Below are 18,065 nucleotides of genomic sequence, written 5' to 3'. Positions count from 1 at the left end.
CTCTACTTGAGGCCCGGACTTCTGCCGGACCACCACTTGAAGATCAAACTTCTGCCAGACCACCACATAAGGTCCGAACTTCTGCCGGACCACCACTTGAGGATCAAACTTCTGCCGGACCACCATCTAAGGCCCTAACTTCTGTCGGGCCACCACCTAACGCCCCGAGTTCTATCACAATATTGCCTTACTACTAGGGTCCATCTGACCTCCATCGTCAGACAAAGATCTTTCTAACCCCTGTCTCATGCCGCTAATATTACAGGATGCAACAATATACATATATTTATATTACAAATATAATTATATGCATGATAAATAAGTCTTAAATATTAAAAAATAATAGTATATATAATTGCATAAATATAAATGTATTTTTTAATAATAATAATAATATAATATATAAATTTAATAATATTAAAAAAATTATGTTTCTAACTTTAATAAATTATATGCATTTTCAATTCAAATTTGTAACCCAAACAATTTGATAGTTTAAGGCTTTATACTCATGCAAAATTCTCCCAAATTTTTAGTCCCACATCATACAAGAATTTTAAGTTGTTCTCTACTTTCCTTTGTATAGTGTAAAGAACAAATAATAGACCAAAATTAAAGTTGCATGATGCGCCAAGCATACCACTTTATATTCTTAAATCTTATTCTTCAACTTCTCCAAACCGGCAACTAAATTGGAACTTCCGAACCGGCAACTAAATTGGCTCACGATTATACCGGTTGAACTGGTTGGTCCAATACTGCATCGAATCTGCCAGTAGGAATTTACACTGCTAATAGATAGATGCATAAATAAAAACAAAAATAGAAAGCTAAGTAAAGATCTGCATAGTAGGGCAGGAGGTGCTATCCAGTTGAGTGCTAGAGAGTATATTTCTACTTAAAAATTTAATATTTTCATTTCAAATTTATTCAAATTTAAGTAGACCAAAAACACATTGATTTTAAGCCGAGTTGGAACTAATTACAATCAAATCTGTTAGTTTTAAAAATATTGATTGATTTTCTATCAAAATAATTATAATTAGACTTCAATTTAACTTCAATATATGATATTTATAAACTTCTAGTTAAATCTATTAAATTTCAGGAGCATGTAATAGTACTGTTATGTTTTGATGATTACAAATATAATTTAATTTATAACTAGTTTTACTGGCCTATTTATATACAGTTTAGGATTTGGCGTTTAGGATTTAGGAAAGAAGATTAGGCTATAACTATAAGCCTAGATCATTAAAAATTTTGCAGGACAAGAAGAGTAAGCTAGGAAGAAATAATCAAGGCTGGAGTTACATGTGTTAAACATGTATTTTTATTTTTTAGTCATATTCAAATTTTAAATTTAGAGGATTTTAACATAACTAGAATCAAATATGAAATTAATTTAAATTGATCATAATAAATCATATTGTACGATATATATTAATTTGATAAATCATAATAAAATGAATCTGCATTTATTTGAGGCATTTTATTGAGTTAATTTTAAAAGAAAGTTCTATATCAAGTTATTCTAATGAAAATTGATCATTATATTGAGTGTTTTAATGTTTAAAATTTGGAGTTAATTATAAAATAAAGTTCTATATCAAGTTATTCTAATGAAAATTGATCATTATAAATTTCAAAACTGTTAAATTTATTCAAGATAAATTAAATATGTAAATAATTAATCAAATTTATATCATATTTACTTCAAAATAAATTCAAAAAATTATAATTTTTTTTTAAATTATCAGTCCTTAGTCCAAATGCAGCTTTGACAGAAGCCTGCATACGTAGATTCTAGGGGTGTCAATTCGGGTCAACGGGTCGGGTTCGGGTCGAACCCGGAACTGATCCGGCACTGTTCGGGTCAACCCGAACCCGACCCGTTTTTAAAAACGGGTCAGGTTTCTGGACCCGAACCCGACCCGATTCGGGTCCGGGTCAACCCGACCCGACACGAATGACCCGAAGTTGATCTGGTATCAGCCTTTAGTGGCTGCCTTTGGTGAGCAAACGAAGAGGGAGAGATGGTGTAGGCTGTGGCTGTAGGGGTTAGGAGGGAGATCCAGTATTTCGTTAGTTGTGTGTAGGAAGATGCATGTAGAGATGTAGGGAAAGGAGTTGGTAGCATGAGCGAACTTAGCGAAGTTTGTGAATGGGGTGTGCGAATTGACCTGGCAGACAGACATTTTTTCATGTTTCGGGTCAAATCGGGTTAAAGTCGGGTTAGCGGGTTGACCCGGACCTGACCCAATTTTTCAAATGAGTCAAGAACTGCAACCCGAACCCGGATTTTCCGGGTCGGGTTCGGGTCATGTTTCGTGTCGTGTCAAAAATTGACACCCCTAGTAGATTCGTAGCAAAAGAAGGGGCATTCTCGTCAAATGGGACGGACGGAGAGAACAGTCTTTGACGCACCTAATCACATGGGTCGGGCCCGGCTAATTAAACGAAAAAAAAAAACAAAAGAAAAGCGTATAACGTACACACCAAACGCATGGACGGTACCAACATAATTTATTTTCAAAGGATGATATTATTTTACCATTTTCTTTCAAAATTATTTAAATTTTGATAAATTAAATTCTAATATTTATAATAAAAATATGACTAAAGCACCAATTCACCAACATGATTAGAGGATCTGAATCTCTTTTTAAATAACATAGGCTTCCTTTAGTTTTTTCATACAAAAATTAAAATTTTTATATTTAAAAATTACATTATAAAATAGCTTTTTAATATAATTTTTTATATAAAAAATTTGCTAAACCACTAAAGTAGTAAAAAAGTCATCCCAAATAAAACTTTTTTTTTTTTTTACTTTAAAATTTTATGAGCAACAACATATTAAAATTAAGATATAGTTTTCATTTGAAATTACTTTTTTTTATTGCTTCTTAGAACAACTTTTTAGTAATAGAAATTTTCAGTAAAAAAGCCATATCAAACGAAACCTCAATCGCTCAGATATGTAGGAATACCCCAACTATTCCCTATCCCAACAATGCATAAAATGCTCCATGAATTCTAGTGTAATAAAATGCTCTACTTGGGATTTTTTTCTGTGCGGAGTCCGAACATCATCCAGAGACCAACAAAAATACGCCATGTCACTTCAAAAGTGTACCGCAGTACTGACGCTCGATACCAAGCGGGTACCGGACGGTTCTCCCACTGATGTCTGCACAAAATAATCTCTTCTACTTAGGAGGATCTCTCCATAGACTTCATCGTCAAACTTCCCCCCTCACATGGCAAAGAAACATTCTTGGTGGTGATTGATCACCTCACTAAATATGGTTACTTTGTAGTTATGCCACCTCACTGATGTCCACAATGGTGGCGCATGCATTCATCACTGAGATATGCAAGCATCACGGCATCTCCAATATCTACAGCTATTAATCCAATAGCCGGTAAATCTAGAGCTAGTTAAGGAAATGAAGTAGCTTAGATTGGTGACTAAGGCTTCGTTTGGGCGGCTTTCCCACTGCTTCTTAAAGCAGCTTTTTAATACAATTTTTAAAATTTTTTAATTAAAAAGCTGTTTTAAGAAGCAGTTAGAAAACCGTCCCAAACGAAGTCTAAATGAGTGCTACGATTACAAGCTCAATCTTCAATTCAATTGACCTATCTAAGCCAAATTATTACTTGGCCTGGCTTTGCTACAGCCTGGTTAACGCTAAAAAAAAATAAATTATCAAAATACAGCCATATCCAGGTGAATTAATTAGCAATTGCTAATGAAAATACGCATTTAAATATTTAAAAATCATCACATATATAGAGAAAATTTACATGGAAAACTGGCAATAAGAGGAGATCTTTGGGTAGAGCTACAAATTCTGGTAACTTACTGGTTACATCAAGAACTTAGCCAGTGAAGAATCTTTTCCATGATTGCCATGGCAGGAAGCCACCTGCAAGCAGAAAATGTCACCATGCAAAATTTATAGCAATTAAACAGTTTATCGTAGGACTGCGCCTTCGACAAATTGGCTGAATTCAACAGTTTTGGTTCTATCAATCGGAAAACCTAACAGTCCAAACTTTCATTCCAAAGCAAAGAAACCAAAAAGCTTTCATGTAGGTGGAACCGCATTTGCTATTCAATTATTTCAGTTTATCATAGAAGGAACTGAGAACAAATGCCTTGAACAGAGTAGACACTATCAAACTGCATAGATATGTTTGGTTCAGTGTCGATCTTTTATCCGGCTAATGCATAATATTTCAACCTTGTTGACCGATCAACCAAAATTAAGGCCTCATTTGTTTAGGCATTTTTTTATCTTTTCTGTTTATAAACGACAAAATTATTTTTTGGTCGTTGTTTGGATGAGATGCTTCTATAGAAATGTTTTTTAGGGAACTTCATTTTTCTGCTGCTTTGAGAAGCTTTTTGATATTTGATTCTCCGTTAGAAAACTCCACTTCCTTAACCAATGTCTCTAAAACTATCTTTTACAAAAGAAGAGGAAGAACCAAATGAAGCCTAAGTTGATTTTATTTGGTTAAAATTGTTGTCTTTTTTAGTTCAGCCTTTCAAAAAATTAACTTCACTAGTTGATTGGGTTAAAATTTCACCAAACAAAATTTATAGAATAAGAAAATGAACGTCCACAATCAAACATGAATGAGCTCATAGATGATCAACCTCTTGTGGAAAAGTAACCAAGCGAAAGCGTAATAGTGTTAAGCAGGGATAGAAAGAAGATCATAAAAAAACTCAAAATGAAATATAAAATGTTATGGTTAGGCAAGATTACTTTGACTATGCCTATGATCACACATATAAATGGTCACACCCCACATCAGATGGCGGTAAACATCGGTAAAATAGGACATGATGCAAGAATATGAAACTCTATTTTGAACTCATAAAAGAAAAGTTCATATATAAATAAAATAAATAGAATATATAAGAGTAAGAAATATAAATTAAACTAGTATTTCATTGCATTAATATAAATCATAACAAGAGTACATAAAAAAAGTAGAAACAATAATAGATGAAAGAGAAACTAAAAGAAATACTTCAAAAGTAAAACTATAGAGTCAAATTGGAATGAATATGATCAAAGGAGCATTAAAAGACCATGAAGAAGACAATAAAGCAAAGGGGGAAAGCTTGTGGTTGTCCTACTGTTGAAAGAAGAAGAAGAAGAGGAAGAAAAGTAGGGACGAAGCACTATGTTTTTCGATTAAAGGAGGAAGGATGAGGCAAGGAGGCTTCAGCAGATTCACAAAATAGAATTTTCTAGGTTCACAAAATAGAATTTCTAACACAGCCAAGTATGCCTTCGATATCACTGAACTAACTATGTTTATATTAATACCATGACACTTGCACTAACACCACTAAGTTTACTCATAGAAAGGTATGCCACAGCTAAAATTAAAAGAACCAAGCAATATATCTACTTTTCTCTTTCTGTTTCTCTTATCTTCTCCATATCTATTTTTCTCTTTTTCTTTTCCTTGCTCTTATCTTTTGCTTCAAATGAACCTATCATCTCTTTCTTCCTATGACAAGAAAATAAAAATTTCAATATAATATGATGTAGTCGCCGGCGGCAAGGTTAAACCCAGAGCAGAAAAACAACTCACGGAATAGCAAAGTCTGTAAAAAGACGAATAGTGTATTGTCTACCTTTCTTCTCCGTCAATACAGCTATATAATTCTACTACTCACATAGTGCTAATTACTATATTAAGGTAAGCAAACTATAAAAAGGACAGTAGTAATAATGCCAAAAAGATAAAAGTAGCAGCAAGGATAGTGGGTTGTTAGGAGGAAGTGGAACGTATCTGGCTACAGGAACGCTGAGTGTGAGGATGGCCACATCAGGTGCTGAGTGTGAGGATGGCCACATCAGGTCTCCCCCTGTTCTGAGAAGCTCGACTCCGACGAGATTTTTGAAATATGTATGTTATATGGTGGATGATAACTGTAGATATCAGCTACATTGAATGTAGGCGAAGTGTGGACATCGGGTGGGAGGTCTATCACATATGCATTATCATTAATTTTGTGAAGGATGGGGAATGGTCCCATTTTTCGTTGACTCAGTTTAGAGTATGTTCCTTGAGGATACCTTTCCTTGCGCATCTATATCATGACTAGCTCACACATATCATACTGCCATGGTCTTCCCAGTATTATGTGACATACGTCCATCTCAAAGACATCACAAGTGATCTGACATAAATAACTCTTGCCTATGGTGAACGTGACCTTGCATAGCTCAGAGATAAGAAAATCGACTCCCTTTTTAATCCACCCGATCTTAAAGGGGTTAGGATTCTTTGTTGTCTTGATCTGTAAAGCTTGGATTGCAGCGCGGGAAATGATATTTTCAATGCACCCGCTGTCTATCACCAAGTCACACACCTTCCCATTAATTGTACGCTTTGTGCGAAACAAACTGTTTCTTTGGGTTTCGACGGGTTTCCTCGGGGCTATAAGTACCTTTTCCATCACACAAATAACAGGTTCTCCTTCATCGGCAGACACTTCTTCTACCAGATACTCTGCTTCATCTGGCAATCCCGAAGGTTCAATGTCATCTTCGACTTCTACCAACTGGGCTTGGTGTCGCATAGGACACTCATTGGATTTGTGACCCGGTCGCAAACATCTAAAGCACTTAATGGCAGATGGCTTGGCATACGAGTTGTCCCTGGCAGGTGCACGCGGCTTAACTTGCCCCCTGGCTTCAGCTTGCGGTATTCCTCCTGTAGGAGCAACAATAGGAGGAATTTTTGGAGATGATGTGCTCACCCTGTTTGTTCCCAAATTGCCTTCCTGAATTGCTCGCCTAGGAAAATTATTTCGGCCTGTTCTTTGCGATTGCGCTTCCACCTTCAAAGCAAAATTAACAGCTTGAGAAAGTGACCAAACATAATTAAGTTCCAACTTCTCCTGAAGGTGATCCTTCAAGCCACCGATGTAATGTGCCAACAATTGATTCTCTGATTCTGTCAGATTATTGCGTGCGCTCAATCTGTAAAATTCTTCAGTGCAATCACTAACGGACCGTTGTCCTTGCATACAATTCTGATATTGGAGATATAGGAAGTGCTCAAAATCGGTGGGAAGGAAATGCCGCCTCATCAATTGCTTCATACGGTTCCAATTGCGAATGGCACCTTTGCCTTCCCGCTGCCTGTTCTGAAGTAATTGCATCCACCACGCATTGGCACCGCCTTTGAGCCTACATGCCACATATTTGACTTGCTTGTCAGGGTTGATCTCCATGTATTCAAAAAAATTCTCAACAACTCCTTCCCAATCATGATAGTCTTCTATATAGAGCCTCCCGTCAAAGAACGGAATGTCTAGTTTAATGCGAGCATGTTCATTTTCGGGCCTATGTTGCTGATGACGCCTCCCCCGATCAAATAGTGGAGGACGAACGTCTTCATCAGTTCCAGACAATTCATTTGCCGGAAGTTCACTGCCCTCTGAATCCGAACTATCCGGTGGCCTGGCTATAATCCTTCTGTGAGCAGGTTCACCTCGAGCTGGTACCCTCTGTCCCGATAAGGTTGCCGGTGCGGCTGGTGGCGCTAGAGGATTTGCAGCCGTCCTTATCTGTCTCATTTCCTCCCGCATTTCATCATCGAACCTAGCGAAAGCATTGACAAGCTCGTCCAATTGCTTGGACGTTTGTCGGTGTGTTTCCCACAACTCATCCAGACTCCGATCGGCATCGGGTCGAGGGTGGTTACTACCTTCCACCATCCGCGAAAAACCTAGATCTGATACCAAAATTGATGTAGTCGTCGGTGACAAGGTTAAACCCAGAGCAAAAAAACAACTCACGGAATAGCAAAGTCTATAAAAAGACGAATAGTGTATTGTCTACCTTTCTTCTTCGTCAATACAGCTATATATTATACTACTCACATAGTGCTAATTACTACATTAAGGTAAGCAAACTATAAAAAGGACAATAGTAATAATGCCAAAAAGATAAAAGTAGCAGCAAGGATAGCGGGTTGTTAGGAGGAAGTGGGACATATATGGCTACAGGAACGCTGAGTGTGAGGATGGCCACCTCAGGTGCTGAGTGTAAGGATGGCCACATCATAATAGGTCCATTTTAGATGCCCTATCTAAAGAACTTTAAGGAAGTGAAAATCAATATCAAATTAGGTTCAAATGTAAATTTAAACCGCAATAACAAATTTGCAACAAAATTTTGACCCTCTAATAATCCAAAATACCTTTTTGAGTAAGCAGTTTATCTTGTAAAGAGCTAAAAAAGTAAGAGAATCCTTTAAATTTTGGGAAAATAATAAAAGACAAAATAACAAAGTAAAAGAATTGAATGAGTTAAATTAAAAGGATTTAAATTTTTATAGGATTTAAAGCTGTCAATTTTGCTATTTGGCATGATTTTGACTAAATTATGCTTATATCCCACTCAAATCTATTGATGTAAGTTTATGTAAAATTTAAAGTTGCAATTTTTACTATTTGGCAGGATATTTATGCTTAAGTTTTACTCAGACCAACATATTGTTTGCTATTTAATGATATATATATATATATATAATGCATCATGTTTAAAATGACGAACACTGCGCCGTGCGCTCAGCGCCATAGCTCCACAGGTAACTACGTCTCGCCTTTGACAAGTATGTAATACCACCATGTTTACAATAATACCATTATACCACGACACTTGCACTAACATCACTGTGATTGCACCACATCGAAATCATACAACATGGCCAAAATTACAAAAGCCAAGCAATCCTCCTCTCTTTCTCCCACATATTCTCTCTTTTTCTCGTCCTTTATTCCACTCTCTTTCCCTAGCTCTTATCTTTCTCTTCAATTGCACTAAGCCATCTCTTTCTTCCATGGAAAGAAAATGCAAAATTCAATAATAGGCCCCTTTTAGGTCCCCTGTTTAAACGACTTAAGGAGGTGAAAATTAATATCAAACTAAGTTCAAATTTGTTTAAATTTAAACTACAATAACAAATTTGTAGCAAAATTTTGAACCTTTAATAGTCCAAACCAACTATTTTGAGTCTACACCTTATATTTTAAAGAGAAAACTAGGTTCCATAAATTAATACGCTAGACCTCCAATGCTCAATAAAGGCTACTGGCCACTGCCAACACTCAACAACCACTATTCTTGACCGCATATGTCCATGTGCATGCATGTGAGCATGTACTTATAGGCATGCATGCATGCATGCATGGTGCCAACGACCATCGTTTATAGGGGACCACAACCATCATCAACAGCCGTTGCATGTAACACAACAAGCGATTACCCCTTTAACAATTGAAGTGGCCACCTCTAGTGCCTGCAACCACCAACAGCTTCAGGCATGAATACACATGCGTTCATGTATGTATCATTTTCTATCTGGCCAACAAACAATTGATTAAACGAAAACTAAAGATCAAACAAGCAATTTGGTTGTTGATTATTGGATAATGAATGAAAGAAAAGTTGGTTATTTGGATATTCAAATAACCAAGATATTTGGCGTTTCCTTGGTTTAGTCACTTATCCAATCAAATTATCCAATTGCAAAAACCTCCAAATACGCCATCTATGTGCGTATGGTAAACAAGGAAAGGATTTGTTGTGCTACATGGCCTGATATAAAACATTCAAAATCTGAAACAATTTTACTTTCTAACACCTGTAAGACAAGATTTTTAATGAGCAGAAAGACTTAATATACCACATGTCGGGCAGCGGGAGAAGTATTCATCCCTCAGAACAAGTCCAGATCCTCCACATGTTCCACATTTTCTCTGCGCCACCTGGTAAAAATCACAGGAAAAAAAAAAGTTTGGATTTGAATTGACATCGAGAAACCCATAGGGACTCAGGAAAGACAACAAAGATACTGAAATTAGATAACCTAAATCAAGAGAAAAAAGAAATAAAAAAAATCTCACATACAATTCGCTTGCCAAATTCAATCCCTGCAACGATAAAGGGCGTCGCACCGGCTGTTTTGCAATCGGAACAATAAAAATACCTCAGTTTTCCAGCGGAAAATGAAAACATCATAAAGAGAAACTGGGAGAAAGCTGACCTAATGCACCAACTGCGATTTGCCAGCTAATCTCCACCGGAGCAAGGTTGGAAGCAGTGCCTCCATCCATAGCACAGATGGGAGGTACTCGAATGAGACTGATTCGTCGATTCATCCATCCTCTTTCTTTTCCTCTAAAATGGAGAGGACGGTTAGGTTTAGCTGAAAGGTTCCAACTTAGAATTTGAGGACGAGACGACACAAGAGGCATAGGAAAGGAAGAAGCCTCCATGAGAGATGGACTTCCAGAAAGCATAGCGATTTGCGAGTTAAGAAGCGCCACGACTACTCCTGCTTCAGTTTTGCTTAGCCGCGCCAACTAATCCACAGCAGACCTTGATATTTTTGGTTGGAGGTGCTTAAATGGAGAGTAAAGTGTGGAATAAAGTGAATTTATTTGAAATATTTCTAATTATTTGAAGCATATAAAGCAAGTAATTAATATTTTTTTATTTGATTTAAATTAAAATGAATGTAATATAAAATTTAAAGATGAAAGTATTTGATGGAGGCGGCGGTGGTTAGCTGAAAGCTATAGCAGATGTCACAAGGCGACATCTAGGACGAGCAGTAAGTGGCAGCGAGTAGTGGCGACAATGCTTAAAAGCAATGAGAGATAATCAACTTGAAGTATTTTCATTTGAAAGATGTGTAAAGTATTCAAAATATAAAGATTTTTAAAAAAATTAGTGTTTTGATTGAAATAAAAGAAATACATTGTAAATTTTTGAAGTATTAGGTATTCATTGTCTAGTTTAATTTTGAATATTTGAAAACTATAAGATTTGGTCAATTCCAATTACACTGTAAAAATTTCTCTACCATTGTCGACATTGTCACCGTCAGCCGTTGTTTGTGAACACTGATTGTTGGTCACTACCCATGGCTGACAACCGTTGTCATTGCCAATTTCATTTACCATCAACCACTGTCATTATTGAGTTTTACACTTCATTCATTTTACTTCAAATCAAATGAAAAAAATAATCACATTCATTGATTTTATACTCCTACGAATAACTTAAATTATAAGATTTGGTCAATTCCAATTACACTGTAAAAATTTCTCTACCATTGTCGACATTGTCACCGTCAGCCGTTGTTTGTGAACACTGATTGTTGGTCACTACCCATGGCTGACAACCGTTGTCATTGCCAATTTCATTTACCATCAACCACTGTCATTATTGAGTTTTACACTTCATTCATTTTACTTCAAATCAAATGAAAAAAATAATCACATTCATTGATTTTATACTCATGCGAATAACTTAAAATATTTTAAATATATTTCTTTCATTTTACACTACAATATTTTTTATACTATTTAAGCCTTGTAAAGTTCCACTAAACTTACCTGATTTTTTTTTACCACTAATATTTTTATTGGATTTTTATTTATACATACATCCTTTAAATTTTTTAATCAAATATTTTCTAAAGAGATAATTCTTTATATTCACATATTAAATTTTATGATAAATACTTTTTATTAAAATTAAATTTAATTAAATTCAATAATAAACTCATTAGTCATTTCTAAAATTAAATTGTAAGTGCACGTTGACCTTGTTTTAAAAGAATAATTCAATACCAATTCTATAATAAATACTTCAGTACAAATGTGATCTGATCAAATATAAGGTGGAACTTGGAAGCTTAAGCTGCAAAATAAGTGATTTTTTAATCGTACATCTAACCATTAATACACTTATAATTATGGGTGTAAGTGAGTCAAGCCGTCTCGTGAGTCGGTTCAAGCTAGGCTTGATAAATGGCTCGTTATGTTAGCTCGATTAGTTAATGAGTCAAATTTGGACCGCCGTTGACTTGACTCATTAGCTCATAAGCTCACTAATTATTTTGAAAAATATTAATATAGACTTACTCTATTCTTCTTATAGTATATATTAGCTCCCAAGATATTGTTCACTATTAGTACTTAAAAAACACTCTTCTTCTTCAATCACTATCAATGTATTAAATAAAATAATCCTATTCTTCTCATAATTAAACAAACGATCATCAATAACACAATAAATTAACTTCATAAGCCTTCCCTCACGTTGCACACTACATCATTCACAGCTTTATATGTGATTGACAATATAATGCCTCTACAAGAATCATCAAGTTGGACATCTATACTAATAATAAAGCAAATCAAATAAATTAGTTCAATTGTGGGCTCCGAAAATTCCAGCATTGTGCTCCCGGCCTCTCCGCGCATATCTCTTTTTCTTTTCTATTTGTTTTAATGTGACGGTGGAGAGTTTTAACGGATTTAGGATCCGGGTGAATTTTCAGAAGGCAGATTGAGTTTTAGATAAGACATTATATAGATATTTCACCCACATCTTATGAGGACTTTATGATATGAGTACTTGTGTCCTATAGGCGCAAGCCCCTATAGTTAATTACCCCTCTCAATAACGAGAAAGAACTTTCGATTAAGGCTAGTTATTGAAAAGGTTGTATAGGTTGTAAATACAACGTATAATAACAACAGTTTGAGGGTTTGGATTTGGGGATATGGATTTTGGAGATTGAGACTTAAGATTTATCATCATAAACATAAAACTGGTGGTGGAGGAATGAAGACAAGCCCGTCAAAATCCCATGGTTCCATTATCCCAGACTGTCATGATCCATGGTCTACTTAGTCAGAGGAGGTAGTCGACCCAACATGACATGAGGTACCTTATCGACAGTCATGGGTTGTTTCGTCCAAGAATACCTTGTAGATTTGGGTTGGTATTTGTTTAAGGAGATAGACATGAATCCACCTTAGCTGACAGAGGGCTTTATGCCTATTGAATATACCCTATGATTCATTACTCAAGGGTTTGAAACCTTTAGGGAACATACGAGCTTTGACCGTGATCGTAATATAATAATGCCATTTTGTGACAAAACCACCCAATTAGAGGGCACGTGCCACGTCCCTGCTGGCAAGAGACTATTTGAGGATGAATCTTAGTGATACACCTGACACACATTCATTCTTTATGAGCTCAGGTTAATTTCAATTTTATCACCCCCAACAAATGATTGCAGGAGGTGGATGATTCTAGTTTCAAGTTTTTAAGTGAAATATTTCATTTCAGATATTTAGACTTTTGTTAGATTTGAGATTTGACTCCTTCGGTTGAGATTTTCAATCAGCACGGCCGTCATCGGGGTGACATTAAAGTCACTTCTATTTTCATAGAAATTTGGGAGGCATTTTTGCAATTCAAGTCATGTCGACTCCAGTCCTTTCGAGGAGGATGATGAAACTTGAATTGAGATTAGACCTACACATCATTCTCTGACCGTTGGATTTTGGAATCATATGCAGCAGTTGGAGCCCATGCAGGTTATATTTATTTTGAAAATAGAATGTTACATTAGTGAGCATTTGACCTTGCGAAACATTTTCGGGCAATTGTATTTGTAACTTTAACATACGTCGGAGCACATGCAGGGTTGTATTTAGTTTGCAAATGAAATATTCTATTAACGAGCATTTGACCCTGCGTAGCATTCTTGGTTATTTGTGTTTTTAACTTTAAAACGTTGATCGGAGCACATGCAAGTGACATATATTCTTAACAAATTAATTGACATTGCATGCATGTAAATTTAGTATATTCACTTGCATATCAATATTAACTGTTGAATGGGTTGCATTCATCACTAACTCCTTTATGCAGGTTGACCAGTGAGTTGTCGCTTTCGTTACACATTGACCTTGTGTTCGTAGGAGATTATCAAACATATGTTAGGAACCTAAAATGCTATGTTAATGGTGTCTTGTGGCCCATAGGTGATTGCTTATGTGATCAAATGTGATATTGCTATCAAGCACCAAAGCTATAAGATCATTCTCTTTCTATCATTGAAACCTAAGTTACTTGCATTAAATGATCTTGTAACTATGGTTTGACAACTTGATTCAATTGCAATCTTCATGTTTCCTTCATCTTGTGCAGACCTATTTATCAATGTCAAGTACAAATTTTCTTCGACATCAAGCTGTCTAAGATAACATTGGAAAGTTTTAGAGAAGAATGGAATGGAACAATTGTATTAGCATTCGAACATTCACTATTTAAAATGCTAAATGTGCACCCATTAACCTTCAAATCAACATAAGTATCTTTATGTTGTTTGACATATACAATTTTTGAAGTAAGATGCTCATTATCACTCCTCAATCTGAAGTTAAAATGTTCAAAAGCGTTATCAAATTACTTATATAATTAATATCATTCATGATTTAATAGTGACTCAAATAAATTTGTTATTTCTTGGAGTATGATATCCTGATTAAAAGCCCATTTTGCATGTATCACATGTCCAGTCAATTTCAAATCAAGTCAGGTCATAATTTTTTTATTTCAAATTAATCAAAAAATCATAAAGTTTTATTTTTTAATTAATTATGCAAGGGTCCTTTGATTTGTTTCAATTTTCGGTAGCCTCCCAGCGCCCCTTCTTTGTGAAGGGAGGTAGAGGAGGGCGCTTGCCCTTTTGGCTTGACTCGACCATATCAAATCAACGACGAGTAGATTAGAAGAGTAAATCGATCTCATAAAGAGTCTTCAATTCTTTAATCCCTTGGTCAAAACAGATTGACGGCCAAGGCCTTCGGGGGACCGTATCAATCCCGAGACTTCCTTCAGTCTTCTCCAATTTGTTGTGATATAATAATTAAGGGACTTAATTTACTTTTTTAAAAAAATTATCCCCCTAAAAAATCCGGCAGCCTTCCGGCACCCCCTCATGCGGGAGGAGGTTGGGGAGGTTACTTGTCCTTTTGGTTCGACTCGGCCAGATCAAATCGACAGCGAGGAGATTGGGAGAGCAAATCAATTCTATAAAGAGTCTTCAAGTCTTCTAATGCGTGCCACCTGTTAATTTAAGCAATTTAATTTAATTTTAATTAAATTTAAAATTTTATTCCCCAGAAAAATACGACTACCTTCCGGCGCCCCCTCCTCGCGAGGGGAGGTTGGGGAGGGCACTTTCCCTTTTGGATCGACTTAGCTGAATCAAATAACGACGAGGAAAATGGGAGAGCAAATTGATCTCATAAAGAGTCTTCACATAAAGAGTCTTCAAGTCTTCAATCCCTCAGCCGGATCAGCTCGACGACCAAGGGCTTTTGGGGACCGAATCAACCCGGGACTTCCTTCAAATCTTCAATTTGTTGCCATACATGTTATTATTATCATTATTATTAAAATTTAAATTTAATTTCAAAAATATCTTTTATTTCCCCAAAAAATATGGCAGCCTTCCGGCGCCCCCTCCCCTTGAGGGAAGGTTGGGGAGGGCACTTGCCTTTTTGGCTCAACTCGGCAAGATCAAATCAACGACGAGGAGACTGAGAGAGCGAATCAATCCCATTAGTATCTTCGATCCCTCGGCCGGATCAGCTCGACAGCCAAGGGCTTCGGAGGACCGAATCAACCCCATGACTTCCTTCTAATTTTTTTTGCCCTGGTACTTGTTTGAAAATCTCCCAATCTCTATTTTTTTTTTGTTTAGATCAACATCAATATAAGATAATGAGAAAAAATGAAGACTAGTCCTTGAACATGATACTCATTCAAACCCAATTTCAAAACTCTATTCTAAAGCAATTGCTCAAATATTAAAGCTTCGTTTGGGACAACTTTCTTCTTGCTTTATAAAATAGCTTTCTAGCACAAAAATTTCTTGAATTTGAATTTTTTGTACTAGAAAGACTTTTTTAAAAATAGTACGAAAGCTGTCCCAAACGAAGCCTAAGTTTGAATGAGGTTTGAACCTCTATTTTGAACATAATGGTCAATCTTTAGGTTAAAAAAGAAGTACAAATTAGGTTTAAATAAAATTCAAACCTTATTTTATGAGTTTGAACCTGGCTACAAATCTTTTTTTTTTCAAAATTTATGTTGAATCCTAGGTTCAAAAAAGTTCAAACTAAATTTGAATATGATTTTATGTGTTTAAACATAATTTAAACTTTAATTCAAACATCATATTATTTGTATATCATTTTTAAACTCATTCGAAGTTTGTTTTTTGTAATCCCCAAAAAATTCGCTTAATCAGCACAAATATAAAAAAAATGTTTGAACTAAATATGTACAAAATTGAATTCTAGACCATCCAAACTTTAATTTTATGATAAAGATGGATTGCAAATTAGATCTATAATGACTCCTGAAATATTATTTGGCTATTATAGGTTAAAATGCGTCTTATAGAAGTTTAGGAGTTATGGCATCCTCTTCGTGAAAGAACATATAAAACCACGGAATGAGATAACAACTCATTAGGCTATTAGAACATACCATTAAAATCAATGCGAGAAAATATAAATAGCATGCATGTAATCATTCAATTAATATCAATTTGAACATGGAAGTATAAAAGCATGTTTTAGCCACTGTGAACAGTATTGGGTTGGTTATATGAGTAATAACAATTTATATAACTGTATATCTTAAGAGCAGTGATCAGTAACTAAATAAAGAATCAGAAGGTTCTATCATTTCTATACATATCAGTTACCGAATTGTTTAGTTCGTATATCCATTTAGAAAATCCATACACTTGTTATTATCATATGCATTACGTACAATGTTTATTTCATGTATAATATCCAATGTAGTCTACCCAATGCCAATGCAACGTGTTATATATATCATATAAATCATCGCATGATTCATATATATATATATATATATATATATATATATATATATATATAAAACGTATTTATCATATTAGGTCATATCAAATGTACAATTTATCATATGTGCTCATATCACATGCACATGCAAAAAATGCATCAATATAAGCAATGTAAGCAATATAAGCAAGATCTGACATATCTTAACTTGACCTGATATAACTCAATACTACACAAGTCATATTATACCCGATCATGAAAAAAACTAGAAACTGGCCCCAATATCCATTTGGAGAGGTACTAAAATAAACTAAACTTTTAATTTAAACAACAAAGAGCAACTACTAAATATAATATAAAGTGAAAGTCTAAATCTCAAAAATATATTTTTCATATATCATCCAAGAATACATGTACAATATAAGGTTCATCTACAATACCACTTGGCAACTGAAAGTATAATAAAATAAAAAAAAGCCTACAAAAATAAAACTAACTAAAAATCATATCTACATCACAGATTAGAGTCTGCTATCAAAATATTCAGCTCGCTCTTTACTCTTTCCTTGACCTGAAAATGGAAGCAAAAATAAAAATTAGCTAACACGGTTCAATAGGCTATCATAGCCTAAAATAGAAATCACTAGCTTAAATCAAAAGAACTAAAAATATTGTGTTATAACAATAAACTGAAGTGCTATTGAAAAAGCTAAAATTAAAATAGATATTGATACCAAATTTTTAATAAGCATTTAAATAACTAATAAAATTGTACTAAAACTAATTGAAATATAAACAAATATCTTATAGCAAATATTAAAATAGCCCGCAGGCTCCAACTTCGAGTATATACAAACAAATATTAGAATCCCTTCTCGCTGCCAACAAAATCCATTCTCTCTGCCAACAAAATTCCTTCTTAGGAAATATCAAAATAGCCCTTAGGCCTTAGAATCATAATAACCCTCATGCTTCAGAGCTTTCACTGCAGGAAAATGCTCTATTACCTACGGATGCCGGATATTATTTTTTTTTAAGCGAAAAATGATTCGAATGTAATTTGCACTTCTGGGAGAGGTCCTTGCTGTCGAATTCGTGAATCAACAACCATGGACTTGAATGGCGATCTGCTCGTCGTTGAGTTCATGAATCAACAACCACATACGAAATGGTGAGCGGGAGACGAGCGAGATTGTACAGGACTCGTGCGAAATAAATGGGGGAGATGAGGGAATATTAGGTCATTTTAAGTTTTTAGAACATTCGATCGAAAACCTACGGCTCAAATTCGTCGTTTTATTGAACC

General features: G+C 35.1%; 1 protein-coding gene across 1 annotated transcript; it reads right to left on the bottom strand.

Moving 5' to 3' along the window:
- Positions 1-3,728: 3,728 nt before the first annotated feature.
- On the bottom strand, positions 3,729-10,434 carry LOC110108215. The gene is made up of 4 exons (XM_020838759.2): positions 10,093-10,434; positions 9,957-10,006; positions 9,733-9,814; positions 3,729-3,932 (listed from the first exon to the last, which is right to left on the bottom strand). Exons 1-4 carry the CDS (start codon positions 10,346-10,348, stop codon positions 3,886-3,888), a joined length of 435 nt encoding a protein of 144 aa, XP_020694418.1. The 5' UTR covers positions 10,349-10,434; the 3' UTR covers positions 3,729-3,885.
- Positions 10,435-18,065: the final 7,631 nt, after the last annotated feature.

This window comes from Dendrobium catenatum, unplaced genomic scaffold (genome assembly GCF_001605985.2).
Source record: "Dendrobium catenatum unplaced genomic scaffold, ASM160598v2 fragScaff_scaffold_1574, whole genome shotgun sequence".
NCBI lineage: Eukaryota > Viridiplantae > Streptophyta > Magnoliopsida > Asparagales > Orchidaceae > Dendrobium > Dendrobium catenatum.
Note: the sequence above shows the minus strand (reverse complement) of the source record. Positions and strands in the feature narration are given on the sequence as shown.